Here is a 25,161-nt window from a genome sequence, read left to right as displayed (position 1 = left end):
ACAGGCTGGCCGGTTGTACTTAGGTTGATCGATTAGCTACTTGCCAACTGAGCACTTTTACCCCCTTCCTGCCCAGGCCAATTTTCAGCTTTCAGCTTTGAATGACAATTGCGCGGTCATGCAACACTGTACCCAAATAAAAATGTTATCATTCACACAAATAGAGCTTTCTTTTGGTGGTATTTATTCACCTCTGGGGGTTTTTTATTTAAAAATAAACAAAAAACGTAAAAAAAAAAAAAAAATTATAATTTTAAGTTTTCTAGTTTGTCAGTACATTTTGTAAATAAGTCCTTTTTCTCCTTCACGGATGTGAGCTGATGAGGCTGCACTGAGGGGCACTTATGAGGTGGCACTGATTGGGAGGAACTAATATGCCGCAATGATGGGCACTGATAGGTGGCCCTGATATGCACTAATAGGTGGCACTGGTGGGCACTGTTGGGCAGCACAGATGAGCAGGCATTGACAGGCACTGACTGGCATCACTGATGTGCATTGATTGGTGTCACTGATGGGCACTGATGATCAGTGCCTTGATTACCTGTCCTGGTCACCCCTTCGAGGAAGAGCTGCTGATTGGCTCTTCTTGCCACACACTCTGACAGTGTGAGGCAAGGAGCGCCAATAAACGGCACTTCAGCATTTACATGTGACCGGCTGTGATTGGACACAACTGATCACATGGGTAAAGAGATGCCTCATTGCCTCTTTACCAAGATCGGGGTCACGCAGTGCCCTAGGAACACGGTGCGGCCGTGATCACCACGGGCGCGCGAGAGCGGTCATCATGACGCCATTCCAGAACAAGAGCCGCACCGCTCGGCCGTCATTTGACTGTTGCGGGGCGGCAAGTGGTTAACTTGGGTACATTCAGCCTGCCCATACATGGTTCGAATCTCGGCAGGTCCCTTCTGAACCAGCCAACATTCAAACCATCTATGGCCGGGTTTACACTATATCTTCCAGCTGCTGCAAAAGCACAGTTGATCAGACTAGCTCCAAAGCTGTAATAAAATATTCATTACATTTATTATGAAACCCCTTACAAGCCCTGTGTGAGTTCCTTAATACATTGGTCATTATCCTGGTGAGCTTGTAGTGGAATCCTTTGTTTTATATAGGAGACGTATTTTGGCATGTAATGGAAATATGAAGAGGTTTTCATGGTCTTCTTCCCTTTCAATTGATATACCAGCACAGCATTCCCTGACAGCACTTCGCTTAAGGAGCCGAAAGAAATATATTCAGCTGTGCTGTCTGCTGCTAGGACCTTGACGTTTGAAGCACATTCAGCAAAATGAAATATATATGTAGGAAAACATGACCTAGCGGAGTCCCCGGAGAGGTGTCTACTTTCTTATCAGCAACTTCGCCAAGACAGAATGAAGAGCCTTCAGGAGGTGGAACTAGAAATTATTAGGCATCCTAGCAATATGATGCCACCGGCACTTCGACAATCCCACCGACTACATGAAAGATTTTCATAAAATGAATATCCCACCCAACAATCTGCTCTTTCCCGGGGACACAAAAATCTCTCAAACTATCCAATAACAGGTTTGTTCGATAAGGTTTGCCAGTAGGCAATGGTAATAGCAGCCAATCACGCAACTGATCGCTTCAAACTGAATGCCAATCAGATATTAACAGAAAGGGGGGTAAATATAAAAAAAAATAAAAAAGGCGGCATAGCAATTTACCCAATGAAAACGCATATACATTACTTCTGTGTGAATAGAGGCAAACTACGAATGTTATTAGGCTTTTACATAAACAGGATGGGTGTTCTCCATTAAAGTGGTATTAATCACTTGGCCTCTGGAATATTTATATATTTCATGACCAAGCCATTTTTTGCGATACGGCACTGCGTTACTTTAATTGACAACTGCGCGGTCATGCAATGCTGTACCCAAATAAAATTTATGTCCTCACAAAGCTTTTTTTGGTGGCATTTGATCACCTTTGCTTTTTTATTTTCCTACTATATCTATAGAATAGATAGAATAGAATAGATAGGATAGATCAGATAAAGATAGATCAGATAAAGATAAAGATAGATCAGATAAAGATAAAGATAGATCAGATAAAGATAAAGATAGATCAGATAAAGATAAAGATAGATCAGATAAAGATAAAGATAGATCAGATAAAGATAAAGATAGATCAGATAAAGATAAAGATAGATCAGATAAAGATAAAGATAGATCAGATAAAGATAAAGATAGATAAGATAGATAGATATAGATAGATAGATATAGATAGATATAGATAGATAGATAGATATAGATAGATAGATATAGATAGATATAGATAGATAGATAGATATAGATAGATAGATATAGATAGATATAGATAGATAGATAGATAGATAGATAGATAGATAGATAGATAGATAGATAGATAGATAGATAGATAGATAGATAGATAGATAGATAGATAGATAGATAGATAGATAGATAGATAAGATTAGATAAGATTAAAAGATAGATAGATATTTTTTTCCTTCTTTCTGCTATAAAACAAACCAAAAAAAAAAAAAATTGAAGTTCTTCATCAATTTAGGCAATGTCTGCTGCACATATTTAGTAAAAAAAATCCCAATCAGCGTATATTGATTGGTTTGCGCAAAATGTATGATGTCTACAAACTAGAGGATTGTTTGTTTTTTTCTTTACTAGGAATGGCTGCGATCAGCGACTTAAAACGGGGCTGCCATATTGTGGCAGACATTCTGACCCTGACTTTTTGAGGGACCAGTGACACTAATACAGTGATCATTGCTAAAAATGTGCACTGTCACTGTACTAATGACACTGACTGGGAAGGAGTTAAACAACTAGGGCTATCAAAGGGTTAAATGTTTGCCTAGCGTTTTACTATACTGTGTGAGGTGCTTTTACTAGGGGAGGAGATGGAATTTGTTCCCGGTTTTGCAGTAACATAGGATCCATGCCTTCACTCCTGTCACAATGGAAATCTGCTTTTGTAATATATTGCAGCTTACCAATTATTAGATGTGGTGGCTGAATTCATTCTTCTTTTTTCCTTCTGTTTTCACCTGGTGATCTGGCCGGTAACACACCTCCTGTATTAGAGTGCCCCCCCTCTGGAAGAATGAGAACAGAGGGCACCTTTGGACAGCAGCACTGTCAGTCTGGGGGGAGGGGAGTGTTAGATGGACTAGCAGATTTAGCTATACTAACAAGTTGAAGCCAAACTTCAGCTTACACACTGCAGTTACACAAGCAGTTACAGCAACAGTTTTTTTAATTTTGGTATAAAGGTTTTACATGACAAAAGCTGATCACTGTAAGCACCTCTGTCAGTGTTTAATGGTTTGTCTCAACCCTTCAACCACTACGTTGGCAGAAGAGCTTGTTCTGTTGAAAATCAAACAGACTTACTGGCTCAATCGCCAGATGAAAACAAAGGAAAGAAAATCCAAAAAATAAAACTAATATAGCCACCCCATCTAAGAACTGGTGCAATATAATAAAATGTTTGCTTTTGGTTTAATACTGTTTTAATTTAAAATGAAAACACAGTATTTGACCACTGGATGGTGAATTATAAGAAAATATGACACAGAGCGCCATCTAGTGTCCACATGTGTTATTTTCCATATTAAATCAGTGAAAAACTTTTATCCAAACACAGGAAAAAGCTTTAATAGGGACAAAAAATAAAAAATGTATTTTTATGTGCATTTTATTTTTATTTGCACAAGACAAATGTGCGTTTACCTGGCAAATTGCGATGGGATTTTTTTTTTTTTTTCTATAGACATCATAGTGTAGTTTGCTACATAGGTACAACAACTAATATTAGCAGCACAGTAGCACACTAAAAGAGGGATGGGCGACACTCTAAGCCAGTCTGAGCTCTGTTGCTTTTCCCAATGCTGTCAGGGCTTTACAGATGCGCGTGTGTGTATATATATATATATATATATATATATATATATATATATATATATATAGTTGAATGTTAGAGTAATATTATTGTGTGTAGCAAATCTTTAAACACTTTTGTACATCGTAGACTGAAGGGGTTAATTTAGGTAGGACTGGCGAGTTGGGTTGCACCTGTATAGTTACGCCCTGCTGTGTGTGTATATAGGTGGGAATCTGTTTTATATAGTCACACACAGCTTGAAGAAGTGCATGGTATGCACAAAACTGTACAGCATATTCCTACATACTTCTATTTTAATCTTTTTCCTGTAGTGAGAAACCGGTATTTATTACTACCTGCGACATCACCAGAGCTGTAAAATTCCTGCAGTGATAGCTGCTGGGAGATCAGTTCCTATTGACACAGCCCCGTCCCCAGAGCTACTTCTCCCAAGAGCCCTTTCCTTACACAGTATGTAGGCATCCTCTTGGGAATCAAGGCAACAGTATTGTTTTGTTGGGAAACAAATCTCTGTATACATGTGGAGAGAGACTGCAAGGAGCAGTGATAGCTGTATAGGTGTATAGCTGTATAGGTGTATAGGTGTATTCTGTAGTCCAGCAGGCAGGGCTGACCATGTCTGCCGGTATTTCACTGCAGCAAAGGCACTAAGCTGTCAGCCCACACAGGAAGTTAGAAGCACAATGGATATCAACCGGTATTTCTATAATTTCAGCCTTTTCAAAGGAACAAAGCATGGGGAAATACAGAATAAAAAGCATTGAATGTCTTCTGTTTTTTTTTTTTTCTGCCAATCTACCCGTTAGTAATTTACCATCTAAAGGTAAAAATGGTTGCCCATATGCAACAGGAGTTGAACTTTTGAATTAGACCACTAAATAATGGGGATGATTTACTAAAACTGGAGTGCGCAAAAATTGGTGCAGCTCTGCTTACAAACCAATCAGCTTTTCTTTTCTTTTTTTTGGCAAAGCTTAATAGAACATACTAAAGTTAGAAGCTGATTGGCTACCATGCACAGCTCTACCACATTTTGCACTCTCCAGTTTCAGTAAATCCATCCCCCATGCGTTCTTTTGCACAGGGCAATAAACAGGTGTCACAAAATGGGTTGTTCTTTAGCCACTTGGACGGCACACCGTACATATACTGCGGCAGCTCTGTGCCAGATCACGTGATCTGACACTTCTGGGTCTGGGGCGCAGGAGCTGATCGGCGGGTATGGCGGACTCGATGTCCACTGGCACCCGCTGATGCTTGGATACACAGGCAGAACCACAGTCTGCCTATGTAAACCAGGCAAATCGCCGTTCTGTCAGTAAAGAAGGCATGGATCCTGTGTTCCTGAAAAGCAGGGACACGGATACATGCCTTACACTAGTAAACTCACTGCACTGAATCACAAGCTAGGCACAGTTAACCCTTTGAGCGCCCCTGATGTTAACCCCTTCCAAGCCAATGTCATTAGTACAGTGACCGTGAATATTTTTCTTTAGCACTAAATCACTGTATTAGTGTCACTGGTCCCCAAAAAGTGTCAATAAAGCCCCGTACACACGCACAGATTGTTGGCCAACCGATCGGCCGTCTTTTGTCCAGTGTTTGTTGGTTGAAATGTGCTCTAGACTTGCACTGGACTTTTGTTGGCCAACAAAAACCAACTTCAGAAGTGATGTCATGTGATGGTTGACTTTCCCTGTGTTTTTTCTTCTCTGAGCATGCCCAGTCTTAGTCAGTACAGATTTCGGCAGACAAAAATAAGATGAGCAAGACTGGGCATGCTCAGAGAAGAAAAAACACAGGGAAAGTCAACCATCACATGACATCACTTCTGAAGTTGGTTTTTGTTGGCCAACAAAGAACGGCCGATTGTTCCTCAGTCAGTACAGATTTCGGCAGACAAAAATCAGATGAGCGAGGTACAATCGGCCGTTCTTTGTTGGCCAACAAAAATTTTATAGCATGCACACCAGATTTTTCGGCCGAAAATTCACAGTTGGTTGTCGGAAGCATCATACTAACAAGCCTACAATCGGCAGATCGGACGTTGGCCGACAATTTACGGCCATCAATCTGTGCGTGTGTACGGGGCTTTAGTGTCAGATTTGTCCACCGCAATATCACCGTACTTAATAGAAATAGTAAAAATCAGCTCAAACTGGGAGTACCTGACCTCAAAATAAATACTCTACACAATAAAACAGTGATAATAAATATAGTGTTGAATATAAGGTGCAATAAGTTAGGAATTTATCCCTCTTTGGGAACAGCTATTTTTGACCCAGTGGTAACCCAGGGGTCAGAACGGGAGAGCGGTAAGCAGCCACTTTATTAGTAAAGGATTGCGCCTGAGAAGATTCACTTTCAAGCACTGGCACCTTTTTATTTTGTGATATTTTCAGTCATTTTGCACAATTTTCACATTTTTCTAGCACAGGACTTTTATATTTATATATTTATTCTCTTTGAAAGACTCTCTAAATATTTATTCACTTTAAGAGACTTTTCAATATTTGTATTTATTCAATATGAAGGAAATATTACTTATTGATTTCACTTATATTTATGAAATTTGTTTATATATGTCTTCATCCAAGTGGCACTGCCCTTTTTTGGATCAGTCTTTTAATATCACCGTACTGCTATAAGTCGCTGATCGCCGCCATTAAAAGTAAAAAAATATAAAAATGCCATAGTTTGTAGATGCTATAACTTTTGCGCAAACCAATCAATATACACTTATTGGGATTTTAATTTTTACCAAAAATTTGTAGAATACATATTGCCCTAATTGAAGAAATTCGATTTTTTACATTTTTTATTTTTTTTGGCAATTAGAAAAGAGTACTTTATATTATAAAAAAAAAAAAAAAAAAAAACAACCCACAAGCCAATTGTTCACGGGGTCTTTTAGCGGACTAAATGTCAGCTAGGGCAGATTTGTCAAACACAAGGCCTGCAAGCCAAATCTGGCCTGCCAGACCATTTTGAAATGGCCCTCACACATAAAAAAAACAGAGGTGATTAAATGCCACCAAAAGAAAGCTATTTGTGGGGGAAAAAAGGACTTAAACATTATGTGGGTAGTGTCGCACGACTGCGCAATTGTCAGTTAAAGTGGTTAATTAAAAAGCAGTTTGGGTATATGGCATTTACAACAAGGTTTACAACAGTCAGACCACATAGCAAAACTAATTACATCAGACTGATAGAAGCCAAGTTCATCCAAGACGGCGTTCAAGGAACAGTGTAGCCAAACTGCACTTGGAAGCGTTGAATACGAACATTTCATGCCACAGATTTAATTTGTGTGAGCTGTCAATTTCCCGTTAGGATATTTTTAACTTTTTAACTCATAAGGGACATGAAGTCCAAACTTGGCCATGAATTCTCCAGTGTCTTCTGTAAGGAACAAATGAGTTATCAGTCATTAGCGACCACCAGGATGTGATAATTGCTCTCACTTAAATTTCACAAATGAATAAGCCCTTTGCACCTCTAGAGAATATTAGCAAGTTTATTGAAACTTTAAAAGTAAAGTCAAACTTGGCAGAGTAATTATATCAATTATATCAAATCCAAAAAGGAAATGTATGTGATGACTATGTACTGCAGATGTCGTATGTTGTTCATGCATGGACACTGCTCACCGGGACGGGAAGGAAGAAAATCTCCCTAAAGCAATAGAAACCTGCTGATAAAAGTAAAAACGTGGCTTACCCATCTATTTTTATGCCCTCCCGACTGCAAACTAAGCCTAACGTAAGAAAATGTCTGGAGTTTCAATTAAAGCTCAACTCTAGGATAAGAAAATATTATCGAATACAAGAGTCATGTGTATTCTTCCTTGAATCTTGGTGTGCTTTGTGCGTGTCTTCCAGATCTGTGCAGTAATCCAATGTGACACTTTACCCCTGTACAGGAGCTTCCTGTAGTAAAGACCAGTCACTGCTGCTCTCTCCCCTTGTGCAGGGTGACTGGTCTTGTCTCCGCCCCCTCCTGTAGTTTTCTGCAGGCAGCATGTAGTGGGCGGGGCCTACTCTCAGGCTATGTGCAACACAGTGATGATTACTACTATTTTGGCAAGGCAATATATGGGTTTGCAGAAACATTTGGAGCACACAAATGGATTTATATCCTTTGTAGATATTTAAATTCAATCTTCTATGCTTCAAATTCAGCTTTACTTTTTGCTGGCAATCATTGATATGCAGCACTTATATAATACAAAGCAGAAGAAGTATAGGCCTAGTGCAATATCTTCATTAAAATCTTCGATGATTAAAAGGCAAAGTGAAATACTCACAAAAGTGCACTTGTAATACAATTTTTTTTTTTTTAACAAACCGCAGTTTTCCATACATGGTGCGACATATTGCACATAACAGATGGATCGTCCCACAGTATGACAAGCTTACGAGTTTTGAGGAACCGCCTCTTCATCAGAGCTCTGACAAAGAGGTAATTCCTCTAAACACGCAAGTTGGTCATACTGCGGGATGATCCGTCTGTTATCCACGGTGCATTATATATTGCATAACAGATGGATTATCCGCAGTACGACAAGCTTATGCGCTTTGAGGAATGGCCTCTTCATCAGAGCTCTGATGAAGAGGTGATTCCTCGAAACACGTAAGCTGGTCATACTGCAGGACAATCCGTCTGTTATCCACGGTGCAACCTATATTGCATAACAGATAGATTATCCCACAGTAAAACAAGCTTATGTGTTTTGAGGAATCACCTCTTCATCAGAGCCCTGATGAAGAGGTGATTCCTAAAAACACATAAGCTGGTCATACTGAGGGACGATGTCTGTTATCCACGGCGCAATGTGTATTGCATAAACAGATGGATTATCCCGCAGAACGACAAGCTTATGCATTTTGAGGAATCGCCTCTTCATCAGAGCTCTGATGAAGAGGTGATTCCTCGAAACACGTAAGCTGGTCATACTGAGGGACGATCTGTCTGTTATGCAATATGGATGGAAAGCTGCAGTTTGTTAGAAAACCTGTATTACTAGTGCAGAATAGTGAGAATAGATCACTAGGCCTGAGTGCCCTCTGCTTTGTTTTTTATGATTTCAGTGTACACATCTAGACATCCCCAGTCTTTTGAGGGCAGCAAGGTGGTATTTATCTAGATTTGCCTAGATAAGCACTTTGTTTGGCCCACCTTGGAGCGCAGGAGATTTGTTTTTTTACATCTCGAAGTGATTGATTTGCAGCACACTTCAGCCTCATGCACAATGGGCATTCTCCCAGCTCCTCTAAATGCCTTTTTCGGAAAGGAGAAAAGCAGCGTTAAACGTACCTAAAGCCGCATATAGATGCTTTCAGGAGCGTCATGTGTTTTGGTTTTTATTCATTTCACTGGCCACAAGATTAATTTATTCTGGCCATTAAAACACTCAAGTGCTAAACGCACCTTTAGATGCATCGAGCATTATGGACTTAGGTTTTTTGCATAATTGCTCCTCTCCTGGACACACAAGTGATTATTTTTTTTTTTTTTTTACTGCCTCTAAACGTCTATGTGTGCATGGACACACAGGCTAACATGGAGGGGCATTTAAAGGCAGGGAAAAAAAATGTGGAACACCCTTAAAAAGCGGCATTTGACACCCAGCGTACATGAGGCCTAATTGTTAATAAGAGGTTGCCCCAGGCACACATGAAAATATGTGTCAAGAATACCTTCAATTACCAGTCTGCTCCTCTGCCTGCACCCAATCATGGTGACTACCCACTTCCACTATAACTATCAATGCTTTCTATGGCAAACTTTGAGGAACTGTAGGCTGACCTATTAAAATGGGCAAACAGGCAAGATTTTTAATGCAGAGGAAATATGCTTTGTCTCTCCTGCATTAAAACTACTTACCTGCCTGTCTACCCTTTACAGTGAGCCGTGTATGCGCAGCTCATTGTACAAATTGGGCAACGCCGAATCTAACTAAACGACGACGATTGCGTGGGAGTGACGTCATCCCGCTCGAGGACGCTGCATCGCTGGAGCAGAGTTATTATTCCGCTTTAAATCTATTAATAATCCATTGTTTAAAGCGTAATTGTTAATAAGCGGTTGACACTGAGCCCCAGTCACACATGAAAATATAGGTCAAGAATACCTTCAATTGCCAGTCTGCTCCTCTGCCTGCACCCAATCATGGTAACTACCCACTCCCTCAAAGTTTGCCATAACGAACGATGATAGTTAAAGTGGAATTTTAGGCTAACCTAATAAAATGGGTGGACCGGCAGGATTTTTAACGTGCACGTGCAGCTCATTGTACAAATTCGGCAATGCAGAATCTAACTGAATACCAGCGCATGCGTGGGAGTGATATCATCCCCACCTGGCCAATGAGAGTGGCCAGTGATTGCGACTAGGAAGCCGGCTGCCTGAAGGTGTCAGCAACCGGGCATCAAGCTCGAAGGCGCCGCATCACTGGAGCTGAGGTGAGTATTGTTCCGCTTTAACTCCATTACCAAGCCGAGTTTTACAGCCACCAGCACTACTCTCCCCTGGACTGAGTCTGAAGCTTTTGAAGCTTTCACTAAAAGAATTCCTGACAATCCTTGCCACCTTTTTCAGGCACTTCCTGTTATATGGTGACAATGCTCTGTCCAGGTCTCCCAATCATGTCCCTGTGTTGTCACCGCTTGCAACAGAAACTACAATTGGTTGTTTAAATCCACATTACGCAGGCACCGTTGTCGCCATTAGGAAACCTGCCCTGAGAAATGACATGCAGCCGTTGCTCGAGTTTATGCACTTAGACAGAAGTGGCTGCTAAAGGCTACAGGAAATCAGCAGCACTGAGGTATAACATGATAAAAAAAAAAAAAAATAAAAAAAAAAAAAAAAAAAAAAAAAAGGAGAAACTTTTTATAAGTGGCTACTGATAATACATAGAGATTCAGCAAACAAAGCCATAGTTCACATTGATGCTACTTTGAAATCGTGCTACTTCAGCGCAGGTCAGCGCAATTTCAGGTGCTACTTGAAAGACCTATGTCATGCACAGATGTCAACTGAAGTCACACCCGAAATCAGCAAAAGCAGTGCAGGAACTACTATTGCAAATCGCTGCGGGGGCGCAAAGTTGGCGTTGCGCCGATTAGAACGCGACCTGTCTAATCGCATGACGTATCGCTTCAATGTGAACAAGGGCTGAATGTCATTCAGTTAGGGTTTAGATATAACATTTCCAAGACTGAATCTACTAACCAATCATAAGCTTGCTCTCATTTGTTCTCTATATTCCCAGGACCTCATATAATACACATTAAATGCACTTTATGTTGGTCCATTTTACTCTTTAACCCGAGAACCAACCGGAACATTAGGTCACATCAGCCTTGCTCAGATGAAATATCCCAGGCAGATCAATAGTATTGGTTTCACATGATCTGCTCCAGACAAAAGGAATATTGGAGATGTGCAGAGACATTGATTTATCCACACAAAGATTGCAGGATTCAATTTTAAAACTGGTATTAACCCTCGTTTCACTTTTCCTTCTCATTTAAGACAGAAATCTATCAATACCATGTACATGAATATATGCATAAATGGTTTGTACAAAAGTCCAAGAAGTGAGGCACGCTGATGGGGAACAAAGGGGTTCTACATGCTGGGGATTGTAGTCCCCTAAAACCTGCAGAGGATCAGGTGACCTATAACATGGCATGGGGCTCAGGCACATACCATCTCATACATATTCTTATCAAATTAGGGCCAGTACAAACAAAGGATATTTTAGTTTTAGGTGGATCCTGGTGGTTGAGTCAGCCCCATACTCCTTATATCCTAGATATGCCAACAGCATATCTCCCAACTCTGCTTCTGCTAAACCCTGTGTATTGCAGCTCCTACTTTTACATTTTCCATAGTAATAAACAAAATTGAAAAATGGCAAAATGGGATTACCTTGGCATGCCACAGCAAATGTGCAGTCCCAGAGAGATATTAGAAAATCGTCAGGTGGTTTAACCACTTGCCCAACGGGCCAATTCTGATGTAAAAATCAGAAGGTTTTTTGCAGAAAAATTACTTAGACCCCGCAAACATTATGTATTTTTTTTTTTACAGAGGCCTAAGAGAAGAAAATAGAGGTCGTTGCTATTTTTTATGTCACATTGTTTTTGCGCAGCGATTTTTTTGAACACAGGTTTTTTTCTGGGGGGGAGGGGAAAATACACCTAATGAGTTAAACAAAACAATAGATAACCCAATTTTTTTTTGTTTAAAATGAAAGATGTTACGCCAAGTTGATACCCAACATATGTTTTAAAATTGTGCACGCTCGTGGAATGGCGCCAAACGATGGCGCTTATGGAGGTTTGGTGCTAGAATAATTTTTATTGCTCAGACGTTCGTAGCGATATCCCACATGTGTGGTTTGAACACCGTTTACATATGTGGGCCTGACCTACATATGTGTTCACCACTGCACACCAGCGTGGGGGGACCAGAGCCCTTACATTGTCCCTTTAATTTTCTTGTAATCACTTTTATTGCTGTTGCAAGAAATGTAGCATGACAGGACCTCTTTATGGAGAGATCTGGGGTCTATAAACCCAAAATCTCTCCACGACCTTTAAAAGCGAAAGATAAAAACATGTTTTAGGCTTTTGCTTTAACAAAAAAAAAAAAAGAAGCCTGGTTTACATGGCAGAGGACCCTGAAGTGACATGACATCACTCCTGTCCTCCAAGGCCATAGAGATAGCCGTCTGCCCGTACTTCTGATATGAGCACAGTTGAGAGCAGGAAGATCAATGAACTACAAGGACGCTTACCAGCACTCTCGCAGTTCATTGAGAACTGCACGTCATCAGCTGCAGTGGCTGATGGTACTTGTAGTCTATTTATTCACAGAAAAACGCTGTTTTCAAATTGTGACAGCCGATGCAGGGAGAGGCTCCCTAGCCCACTGTTATGAGAGGGAGGGGGCTAAACCGGATGGAGAGGGGGGTGCATACTTTCCATGTTACACCCTAAATACGGGTGTACCATGTTACATTATCAGAAAGGGGATTCATTTTCTAGAATCTACCAAAACTGGATTATGAGTTTTGGGTGGGCTCTTTGAAATCATATGTAGAAAATTATTTAACTTTTAAAATTATGCATCACAAGGGTATTTTTGCTCATCACATGTGTAGTCTCTACTTCCTTTTCAGTATTATAGTGACAGTTTTCTTTCTCCTCGAACCGTAAGCAGGGTTCCTATTCCTATTTCCCAAGATAAAAGCTTATAAGAGTGAATATAAAATGCCATAATTAAAATGCACACACAGACATTACAAAAACAAGTAAAAACTGTATTCATTGAAAAACATAGAAAAGTTTAATTGTACCTTTTATTTACATGTACAAATGAAATGAAAGGTGCATAATAGGATTACAGCGTAGACGTTACAGTCCTTGCACATGGTCCAACGCATAAAGCGGCACACAAACTCAAGGAACTGGTAACATGCATCAAAATGTCTGGAAGAAGAATTCTTCTTGTTATAACAACCAACTACATTCTTCTTTTGCTTTAAGCATACTGTAAGTAAGCAGCAAGTACTGCTCATTCCTCAGGCACTTCAATAAAAAAAGGTCTGAAGCACTTCCTAATTACTGTAGTTTAAAGACAACCAAACAACCATTGTGTACATGAGCCTAGTATCCATCAGACTTCCAGTCTGCATACTGTACCACGGACAACTAAAATACAGTATGCTCCTGACAGCGACACAGTAATGTACCACAACACCGTATCAACACGAAACACCACGCAGCAATAAGGAAAATGGTTGTGTGCACTTGGGCTACATCAAGCCAGTACACCAGAAGTCCACAACCACGGAAGGAAGCAAACCTTTACTAAACAAAAATGCTTAACAATAGCATTAAATGCATATATCATTTTACAAGTCTTTCGTAATATATACAGTATAGTGTCCTGGTCATCCCTGCACATTGTAGCCTAATAGACATCTATGGGGCTGTCTAAGGCTTCAGAAAACAGCACTAGAGGTGTATGGGACTGAAATATGTACAGTGCCGGGCATAGACTTTAGGGGGCCCAGGGCACTTCCGGTTAGGGGGACCCTCAATATAGAAATTAAATTGTATGACAGGGTAAGGGACAAGGAAAAAAACAAAATTGTTAGGAGTCGACTTCACGTCTATACTCGGTGCAAGACACAAGGAAAGAAGGTCCTCTATTCTCTGCCAATTTTATTCGACACTCATTCTGGCCAAAATCGGTTGCTCTGCCCGAAATCTGATCTAGGGCCTGCCCTGAACTCCACTAATCTCGTAAATTTGGATATAAATTTGCCAACAAAGTTTTACTATATTTGAGATTATGGAGTGTCAAGCTGGTAGTGAGCTTCTCGCTCACGTTTCTCACTGCGATAAATCAATGCAGGTCATTACCTTCACTCCCACACAATGGGGTCGGGGCTGTTGTCTGGCACTTTCCAATATGTTTCAAACTTTTCCCTTGTCCCACCCACTTGTCTCTCATAAACAGGGTAATAAAGTTCACAACACAGTTATGTTAAAACAAACATCTCAAACACTAAGCCTCCGTTCACATTAGGTCGCTCCGACTTAGGGGGCGACCTGTGAAGTCGCGTGCAGCGCGACTTCTGCGAGACTTGCACGGACTTCATAACATGAATGTCTATGCAAGTCGTCTCCAGGTCGCCCCGAAGTAGTACAGGACCCTTTTTCTAAGTCGGAGCGACTTGTGTCGCTCCTATTAGAACGGCTCCTGTACTACACAGTGGGAGCGTGAGGACCGCGACTTGTCAGGCTGACAAGTCGGATCAATGTGAATGGACACTAAAACAATATTAAGAAACTGGAATGTAAAAACTGCCAGAAGCCCTCATCCCTTTCTTTGCCTCTGAAGTCAGGCTTAACTGTTCTGTATCCCGACACCCACACACACTTTGTAAATTGTTTTAATGATAAAACAAACTTTGTAAACTTCCATTTTTTTTTTCTTTAAAGGAAACCTGGGGCCCCTGGCAATTGCCCCCTTAAAATCTGGTACTGAATATGTAGGTGCGATCAGGACTGAAAGACCCGTGACGCTGGTTGTAAACCAACAACCAAGGCCACAGTTGTCGGACTGCGGGAAGAATATCTCTATGGAGGGGAGAGTGTGGGTTAAGTCAGGTCTGGGAGCATGGGCAAAACAGATACATGTATTTATCCTTTAATTAGGCAAGTATGATACACATGATTATTCTCCATTCTATCCCCATCCAGTGATAGTCTTCTCATGGGGTTATACTTTCATTCTTAAAATTTCCTGACTAAAATTATCCAATCAGTAGAAAACAAGCAGCAAAATATACATTTCCTCTTAACAAAGATAGTACCTGAATAGGACCAATATGGTTCCCCAGACGCTTTACGCCTTCGTATCTGCACAGAACTTCCATGTCTGTTTTCATGTAGAGCTCCCACGTTTCCCTCTGTGTACGCTGCAAAGACAAGAATAAAAAATATATTTCATTAACCAACTTTACTGTCGTAGCTGCTCAAATATCTGAGTTCTATAAACAAAGATGACAACGGTAAACTGCAGGAAAACATAGCACTATGAGCGCATCTGTCTATGGTTATAGGAGCATTCAGCTTACACTTCGGACCAGTTTTTGGGATCACCACTTAACAAATCATCATTTGGTGTATTAATCCTGCAGTTGGATCTCTTCTGACCTGTATTTGGCCCTCTATGCTAATGCAAGCATGGCCCAACAAAGAAAAAGAAAAAAAAAAAAAGACAAGTGCCAGATAGGAGGTAGATATGTATGTTTCCCACCCTGTGTCTTTCGTAATGCTATATGAGCATCACATAAGGGTGAGGGGGCTGGCTCTGTAGGGACACTTGCTTTCAAAAAAGTTGACATACGCTCAACAATGTTAGCGGCCTTCAAATGTGGATGGCACTGGGAACATACACAACCCCCCCCAATTTCCAGGGAGTAGATTTGCCTAATTGTGTCCATAGAACGAGGAGACACGGGTCTCCCAACTGGATGTTTTTTTGGGGGGTTTTTTTATCTACCCAATGATGGCTCTCATCTCAGGGAGGGCCTGGTTCTCAAGACAAACATCTGTTTGAGTAAACCACTTAAATAATCCATTACATTAAGTAATCCTGTAGCCAGCAGCGATGACCAAGAGCAATTTGATTTTGGCCACACTCAACTCTCTATGACCATTGTAAAGTAGGTACTAGCAATTCATAAACTACAAATGTTCAATTTTTAATGTATTTTGGTGCTGCCCCCATTTACTCTCTTTACCCTAGGCAGAGGCTCTCCAGTGCCATATTAAATATGACTGTCATTATGACGTGGCATTTGGGACCTTTTGTTGGTCAAAAATATCTCAACACAAGAGTACACATTGAGTAACGTTTTGGGGAAGGGGGTAATCATCAATGTCCAACAGCTGCCTAAAATCCTTGGCTATCAGTAGACATAGAGGCTGTTTTATTTATATACTGGGAACAAGGATGCGACTTGCGGTTAAGTGCCCGTTCTACTAAACTCTGAGATCAACCCCTCAGCACTGATCAGTCATCATATAGCTAAGCAGAGAGTTTCCTACTCCCTTTAGTGAAATTACTAAAGACGATATTCCGCCATGGAAAGCAACATAAATAAAAGAAGCCAACTCCATCCCCCCTGAGGATCTCCTCCAAAGAATTTGTCCTTTTCACATCTGGTTTTTGTTTATACACATTTTCAGAACACAATCTACAGATACAGATTCTGCTCACTAAAGATTTACAGCTGACCGAATTTCACACAAGCTCCACAGAGGTAAAAAAGAGTTTTTTTCCTGAAAAAACTGTTGCTGTTCTTGAATGAAGGCCACAGGCAGGCAGTGCCGCTGAGATATAAACAAAAAAATTGTTTCAGATGTACTGTTCAAGCAAAAGGGATATATAAATCTTCTTTATGTCATTTACCAACTACATAATATAGAATGCTACTGTCCCTGCTGCTGCTGTCTAAAACTCCTTTGCAGCACGGGGAAGATAAAAATACACGTGTGAATTGGTTCAGGTGAGTGATCCCAATCACATCTAGTAAAAGAGGTGGACTTTAAAGGATGTGAGGATGCAATATTTTTAGTAAGGCAGTCAACACAGAACATATATAAAAAATATAATATTTTATTAAACATTAAAAAATTCACTGATCAAATGATCAGGCCGTATAAAACGTACATACAAACATTTTTATTCCAGATGGAAAATCCTCTGTAAACAAAGTCGGTCAGGTTCAACCACATTGAAACAGGCTGACGCGTTTCGCTTGAACAATTGAGTTCAGAGATCTCCTTCCTTAGAGACCCTTATTCAGAACTAGACGACAATGTGATACAAATGGATTGACACACTCAGCGAGTCAAGCCGGAAACTGCCCCTATGGATCGCTGCAGATGGTCACAGGCAATCAAAATTAGAGGATTCCCAGGAGTCCAAGGTACCTCAAAATGGGGGGGAATGCTGTGTCCCCTTCACATAGATTGGAAAAACTGCATCAACACTTGCAGCAGGGATAGCTGAAGAGTTAGGTAAAGGTCACTATGACATATGATGACCAAAAGGTCACTCGATGGGATCTTCACATATGCTTCTGCAGAAAAGCCAGTACTACAGCGTCTCCTCCAGGGATCGGCGACCGCCGCACGGTTGTAAATAGTTATGCTGTGACCATGGGGCTACTAAGCAGCCATGTTAGCATGTAATTATGGAAAGAAAATAAGTTTATATAAAACGCTGCCGGTAATGTTTTGCTGTTATCCGTCAAGCTTTGTAAACTGGTGGTGGTCAGCACAGTGGCCAAGTGGTTAGCATTTCAGCCTAGCAGCACTATAGTGGTCGGTTCGAATCCAAACCATGGCAATATGTGCTTGGAATCTGCATCATCTTCCTGTGCCTGCATGGGTTTCCTCTGGGTTCTCCAGATTTCTCCCACACTCCAAAGAAATTCTGTAGGTTAAGGGTCTTCTGTCTAAATTGTCCGTAATAGGTGTATGTATGAATGCGAGTTTGGGACCTTAGATTGCATGTTCCTTGACGGCAGGGACTGATGTGAATGTACAATATATATGTAAAACACAGTGTAAATTATTGGAGTAATATAAATACCTGAAATAATAGGGCTTTCTTTTGTTTGGCTACAAAACAGGTCCATCCCATGAATGTCCTAAACCAACGTGGTTTTAAAACCTTTATATACTTGTGGAGATCACGGGATTTCTATACCCCTGACCAGGGCCTTTCAATGAATGTCCTAAACCAGGGGTTTACCAAACATTCAGAACAAAGGGCCAAGTTTACTGACCTTCAGACTTTAGGGGAACCAAATGTGGCCAGTGGGAGTAGAAAATGACCCGGGATCAGTGGGATTAGAAAATGACCCGGGATCAGTGGGATTAGAAAATGACCCGGGATCAGTGGGAGTAGAAAATGACCCGGGATCAGTGGGAGTAGAAAATGACCCGAGACCAGTGGGAGTAGAAAATGACCCGGGACCAGTGGGAGTAAACAATACACCATCTTTAGCATTAGGAGGAGGAGTAGTGCCTGATCAATGGTGTCAGTGGCAGTAATAGTGCCCCACTGTTGGTGTCAATGCAAGGAATAATGCACTTTGTACTGTAAGAGAAAAAGTGCCCCTTGTTGGTGTTCATGGAAGGAATAGTGTCTCCTCATTGGTGTCAATGGGAGGAACTGTGCTCCATACTTGGTGTCTGAGAGTGGAATAGTCCCTCGCTATTGGTATCAGTGGGACAAAATGTCCCCAAGGGCCAGATAAAAAGCAAGCAAAGAGCAGCATCCGGCCCCTGGGCCACAGTTTGGAGACCATTGTCCTAAACCAACATGGACATAAACCATTCTGTATTCCCTGGGTTTGGACTGAGCCAATGCTCCTGCATTGAAGCCAAGAGTACAAAACCTCTTATAAACGTCAAAGTTAGAATTTATAGAGGATTAATGATGCTCTTCTTACTTAAGCCACATTGTTTAAGCCTGGTATCAGCCACTCAGGTCCAAGTATGGCATCTCAGCAGGTCATGTTTCCCCAAACCCGGAAGCAAAGGTTATATTGACTGTTTCGACAGAGTGGTGGAGGAATACAGCAAAGATGATTAAAAAGGAGTCAGTGGGTAAAGCCCCATGCCTGACAAAGTTTACTTTCCTTTGCTTTCAGTGTCACCATGAAGATTTGCTCTCTGTCCAGGTCACAGAACTGGAAGGGAAGGCAAATCTCTATAGAGACACAGACAACTATTAAAACCAGCAGAATAAGCTCCAATTCTTCCCACTTTGTTAAAGCCAAAAAAAAAAAAAAAAAAAAAGAAAAGTTTTGGCTGGAGTTGGGTTGTCACACAAAGAAAAAAAGCTGCTATAGAAAACAAATATATGGTAAAGCGATTAAACATGTTCTTAACAGCCAATTAACGTTCTAAAATAGTGAAGATTGTTAGGCCGTAAATATTCAACATAATGGCTCTCTTTATTGGCAGCAACAAATAATACACGCAGCCAGCAACAGGAGACATTGCGCTATAGCCTAGACCACAGCTGTATGGTTTATGGCTGCCCAGGACTTCCATAGAGTAAAATCCACTTGAGATATATCACTTCCAAGACAACGCAGGCCATAAACTGGAACAACAGATCGTCCTGCTGCTTTAAGACTGGATTGCAAACTCTTAAAATGTTACGGTTAGCACTAAAAAAAAAATAAAAAATAAAAAAACAAACCTAAAACTGTTAAATCTTAAAGACATTCTGCTTTATCGCATATGCTGTCAACATATTGTTGGCAAAACAGTAAAACATGGCCACATAAACAATTTATAGATTATAAAGGTGGAATGCTTGTAGTCAGCACAGAAATTGCTATAAATTCTTGCAAATGCATCCTCGAAACACTATAAAAGGGACAAGGCGTTCAAAAGTGATTTTCCTTAATTGTATGGAACACAAGGAAGGGCATAAACCATACACAGCTTTACGCTGTATTGGTAGATAATTATTGAGCAAACTCAGGCACTTTATCCATCTCTGCTGTGAGTTTCCATACTGATGGACTTTGCCTCTTCTAAAGTAATATGACAAAAATGAAAGTATTATCACACCTTGAAAGGTTTAAAGAACTCCTCTCATAAGCAATAAAAAAAAGTGCAGGTGTGCACAGTCTTGTCTCAATACTGTAATAATGTCTCAAATAAAACAGGATTGCAATGTAAAGAAAATCCCTACCTTTTCCCATGCTTTCTGCTCTTCCCCTGATAGAAGCCCTATTTGTGGGTATAGCTACAGTTGATCTCAGTAGTTACACCATCCCATTTAGTGGGCCACGCCTTGAGGAGGGGGTGCTAGAGGGCTCCCACTCAGTTCCTTTGTTCCTTCCCATCTGTATTTTTTTTTGACTGCTAGGATGCATGAAAACGCTGTCATTTGGCCTCTCTTGGTTGCTAGGACCCAAGCAGCTGGGCCACACAGTGCCATTGAAGATTATGTTGCATCAACCAAGAACACTGTACGCTAGGGGCAGTCTGCATCCTAAAAATACTGAGGGAAAGGTACAGGGAAACTGCCCCCCCCCCCCCCATACCCAATGATAGCTCTTGTCTCAGGGAGAGCCTGCTTCCCAAGACAAGTGTGGTCAATAATAGTTAAAGGCATAGGTTACCTTTACTATAACACTATGCCTATGCAGAGAAGGGTGTCAAAGATAAAAGCAAGCTGTGCAGCTTAAGCTAAAAATGAATGTTGCTCTTGCTATAGGTGTAGGTCATTTGTGTACCTCAAAGCCTGCCTAGAAAACTCCCAGAATGTTGCCAAGAGAGGCCCAGCTATTATCGGATTCAGACCTCCTCCCATGCGCTCTCTACCCGGCTACAGTAGTTCTAAGCTCAGCGTTTGGAAGCTCACCTTTGTGATGGTGAAGGTGAACAGGAACATCCACCTTGTTTGTGCAAATTATGGAATCTGTTTTTTTTTTTTTTTTCCCCTTTGACACATCAGAAACTCTTAAAACATGAGTCAATGCTCAAGGAAACACATGTTGATGCATTACAATACTACACCTACCAAAAGTTGGCCATAGATGGATTGAAATTTGGTTTAGCAGGGACCCACTAAATGTCAATCCATGCATGGCTGTTCCCACTCTAATGATCAACTTCTGTGACACGTGAATGTTGGAAAATATTTGTCGATCAGTAGCTGCAGCTAATTCAGCTGCAACCGCTGATCAATGTACTCTAACAGTAGAGGAATCCCTGCTGTCTGAATACAGTGACACAGTGGGACACATTCCTCCATTTACCTTGCTTGTGTGGATGACGGAATCCATTCCTTTTGCACATTTATGCACATATATAATCGAAATGGCCAGGACTGGAGCGTTAAGGGGCGAAGAGATGAAAAAAATAAGTTGCAAATATAAGAAAGATGAGAAAAGTCTCATCTAGTACAACGTGATTGATGGAGAGAAGCATATGTAATAAGGAGCAAAACACAAGCCTCACACATAAAATCAGCTCGTGCATAGTCCATCATTGCTAACTATAAAGTATCAGCAAACCGCAGGCATACAGAGGGCCACTATTGCCATAATTGTTCTGGAGCAGCTGGAATTTTGGCTCCCAACTCGGAGGGTTAATAAAGCCGTGGTTTCCGGACTACACTTTAAAAATAAAATAATGCGGCTCCTCCTCAGTCATTTTACAATTTAAGGTCTCTTTCTTTAGCATCACAGTTCTGCCAAAGAAAACAATTTCCTCTTCTAATGGTTTGGGGGATGGGGGGTGTAAAGGAAGAGAAAAAAAAATCTCAAGTCTTGCGTTTCACTCTCTTGGGTTCTCGGAAGAGGAGAAAGTGAAGGAAGGCAGAACGGTGAGAAGACGTCAAGCGATTGGTGAGAATTCGCCAGGAAAGGGGTGCGATTTTTAGAAATCACAAATTATTAATACACAGACCATTATGCACTAGATTTCTCAGCGGAGACCAATATTAAATTGCACCCCAAGCAAGCAATTAGCACCTTCTTTACGTTGTTAGAAGTGTTAGCGCTGAAACAAAATGGAGTACGGTTGTGAGAAGAAGCTGCGAGAGTGTCTCATATGGAAGGTATAGAAGGGCGCCAGGAATTTGTGATTATTAATAAGAAAATGCTCTTGAAATTAATATTCATAGTGTGTGTGTTTCAACCCCCTAGGTACGTTAACGAGAGAAGACAGGTAACAAAAAAAAAAAATGTGTTGAATCACAAAAGGAATCAAAGTAATGAGAGGAAAAACTGGAAATGTGGAAGAGATGCCCATAGAAACCCGGTTCCAGGTTTTAGTTCTTTTTAAATCTGGGTGTTTGGATAGGGGTCCAATATTTACTTCGGTTTTGCCATAACCAATTAGATTTATTGTGATTGGTAGCTGACAGAAGCAACTTCCATTTTTGGTCAGGGCCTGTTGAATTAACAGGCCTGTAATGAAGGACTGTGTAATGTGTGGTGCCCCATAGCAACCAGAATCTCTTACTTATCTCCAATGATGCCGCAGCCCTGGGTCGTCTCCTCTTCAATTTACTTTGGGGTCCTTCTTAAGGTGTTTAAGTCACTGCCTGCATGAGGTGGACACTTCAAATTGGATGGCCACCAGTGCGGTGCTCTTAGGAGAAACAAGAGGACCAATGTCCTCGGAGGAGGAAGGAACTGGTGCTTAGGGCAGCCTTTTTCAACCAGAGTGCCCAGGCACCCTGGAGTGTCTTGAGGTTTCTTCGGGGCGCCTTGGTAAAATGCTAAAAAAATTGCCCCAAAATTGTATACTAGGCGGTGGGTGGATGAAGCCTGCCTTTTAGTTACACAAAACCACAGGTTTTCTTTTTTATAAATTCTTTAAGCCACAGGTTTTCATTATGCACCATTACAACCTTCTAGCTGCCAACCTCCTAACGAGCAATGACCTCATCAGTTGATAAGGAGAATGCCAGTTGCCTACATATCTGTTCTCATTAGCTGCGTGATGAAGAAAAACTGAGGAAGGAGGAGAACCATTGGAATACTAGTAAGTACCAGTTTGCAAAAGTTTATTTGCTTTGGAAAAATCACCTTTAACCACTTGCCGACCGGTCACGTTGACTGTACTGCGGCAAAGTGGTTCGTTATCGTCCAGCGACGTAGTACTACGTCGCTGGACTCCTCCCCCTGTAGGCGGCGCTCGCGCGCAGCCGGAGGCGCGCTCCCGCTGTTTTCATTCACAGCGGGAGTCGGGCCAGGGGAGGAGCGGCGGCGATCGCCGCCGCTCTTCCCTGATCGTCGGGGAATCTAGTTTGGAGATCCGCCCACCTGTGTAAACAGAGCGGGCGGATCTCCTCAGTGACAAGGAGTGACAGATTGCAGTGTTCAGCATAGCTGAACATGCGATCTGTCCCTGACTCACACAGTCACCCCCCCCCCCACACGTCAGTAAGCACCAGGCATACATTAACCCCTCCCTCTCCAATAAAATTAACCCCTTCCCTGCCAATGTAATTTTTACAGTAACAGTGCATATATATATAGCACTGATTACTGTAGATGTCACTGGTACCCCCAAGAGTCAAAAATGTCAGTCAAGGGTCCCATCTGTCTGCTGCAATGTCGCAGTCCCGCAAAGAAAAAAAAAACGCAGATCGCCGCCATTACTCGTTAAGAAAAAAAAAAAAAAAAAAACACCAAAAATGACAGAAATCTTTCACTTAGTTAGTAAACGCAATAACTTTTGCGCAAACCAATCAAAATACGCTTATTGTGATTTTTTTTTACCAAACATAGGTAGCAGAAAACAAATTGGCCAAAAATGTAAAAAAATTTTGATTTTTACATTTTTGGGGGGGGGGGGGGGAATTTCATATAAAAAAAATGTTAAAAATAGTTATTTTTTCAAGATAAACGCTCTTTTTTTGTTTATAGCGCAAAAAGTAAAAAAAAAAAAAAAAATCGCACAGGTAATCAAATACCACCAAAAGAAAGCTCTGCTCGTGGGAAAAAAAGGACGTAAATTTCGTTTGGGTATGGCATCGCACGACCGTGCAATTGTCAGTTAAAGTTGCACAGCGCCGAATCGCAAAAAGTGGCCCAGACGTAAGACAGCAAAATCCTCCGGTGGTAAAGTGGTTAACGTTGGGTGTCCAACGTGTATTGATGTTCCTGAATTATGTAAAACCATCAGAATAGTTTTTACATTTTAGAATGGAGTACTTTAAGACTTCATAATTTTGGAGGATGCTCCAAGATTGTTCATAGTTTTAAAAGGTGCCTTGACTGAAAAAAAGGTTGAGAAACACTGGTCTAGGTACATCATTGTAGTGCTAGATCAGCAGTACCCTGCACCAGAACCAACAGCAGTAAAGGATCTGAATGGGTGATTTAGGTGGGTGGATGTAGTTTTATCCTGGAGTGGGTGGAGAAAGGTCAGCAGCACACCACGGATTTCTCAAAAGGGTCCAAAGCTTTAGTCACGAGGTCACACGGTACACAAATGGCAATGTTTGGGTGCCACGCAGGGGCTCTTCATCAGGAAAATGACTGACGAAGATGTCCTGCGTGGCTCAAAAAACGTTGCCATATGTGTACCTTGTGACCATGGACCCTTCTGAGGAATCCTTGGTGTGCCGATGACATTTCTCCACTCAGATTATCTGCGGTTTCCAGCCGGTGGTCATTACAGCACCAAGCGTTTTACCGTAATTTCCATGAATGTATGTGTGGGGAATATTGCGTTTGGATGTATCCTGCAGTGGGGCTTTAACTACCTCCCACCCGGGCCATAGTACATATACGGCCGGGCGGGAGTCTCCTCCTTCTGATCGGACGTTCCGGAATGTCCTTCAGAAGGAGAGAGATCGCGCTGCCGCGGGCACGCGCAGCGGCGCGATCTCGATGTGCCTGTGTCCCTCGGACACAGAGCAACATCATTCGGCAGGAGGGCCCTGTGATTGGCCCTCCTGATCACATGACGACTGTGTCCAATCACAGCCGTCATGTAATGTAAATAGAGTCATCGTTAACGGCTTCGATCTCTTCTCCTCCTGACAGATCCTGTCAGTGAGGAGAAGATCAGAGGATCGGTTCTGCAGCCAGGGTGATCAGTGAGTATTTCTAATTACTCACTGATCACAGGGGGGGTCTGTGCTGGTAATCAG

General features: G+C 41.4%; 1 protein-coding gene across 2 annotated transcripts in view; it reads right to left on the bottom strand.

The window, feature by feature from the left end:
• PTPRG (protein tyrosine phosphatase receptor type G) overlaps positions 1-25,161 on the bottom strand; it is a 776,809-nt gene that overhangs the window by 600,581 nt on the left and 151,067 nt on the right. For both annotated transcript variants that reach the window (XM_082265202.1, XM_082265201.1), the window contains exon 2: positions 15,320-15,424. In XM_082265202.1, the coding sequence (XP_082121328.1) occupies positions 15,320-15,424 (105 nt within the window). The remainder of the gene's footprint in view (positions 1-15,319; positions 15,425-25,161) is intronic.

This window comes from Pelophylax lessonae (assembly GCF_965119305.1).
Source record: "Pelophylax lessonae genome assembly, chromosome: 8".
Classification (NCBI taxonomy): domain Eukaryota; kingdom Metazoa; phylum Chordata; class Amphibia; order Anura; family Ranidae; genus Pelophylax; species Pelophylax lessonae.
This window is presented reverse-complemented; position numbering and strand designations above follow the sequence as displayed.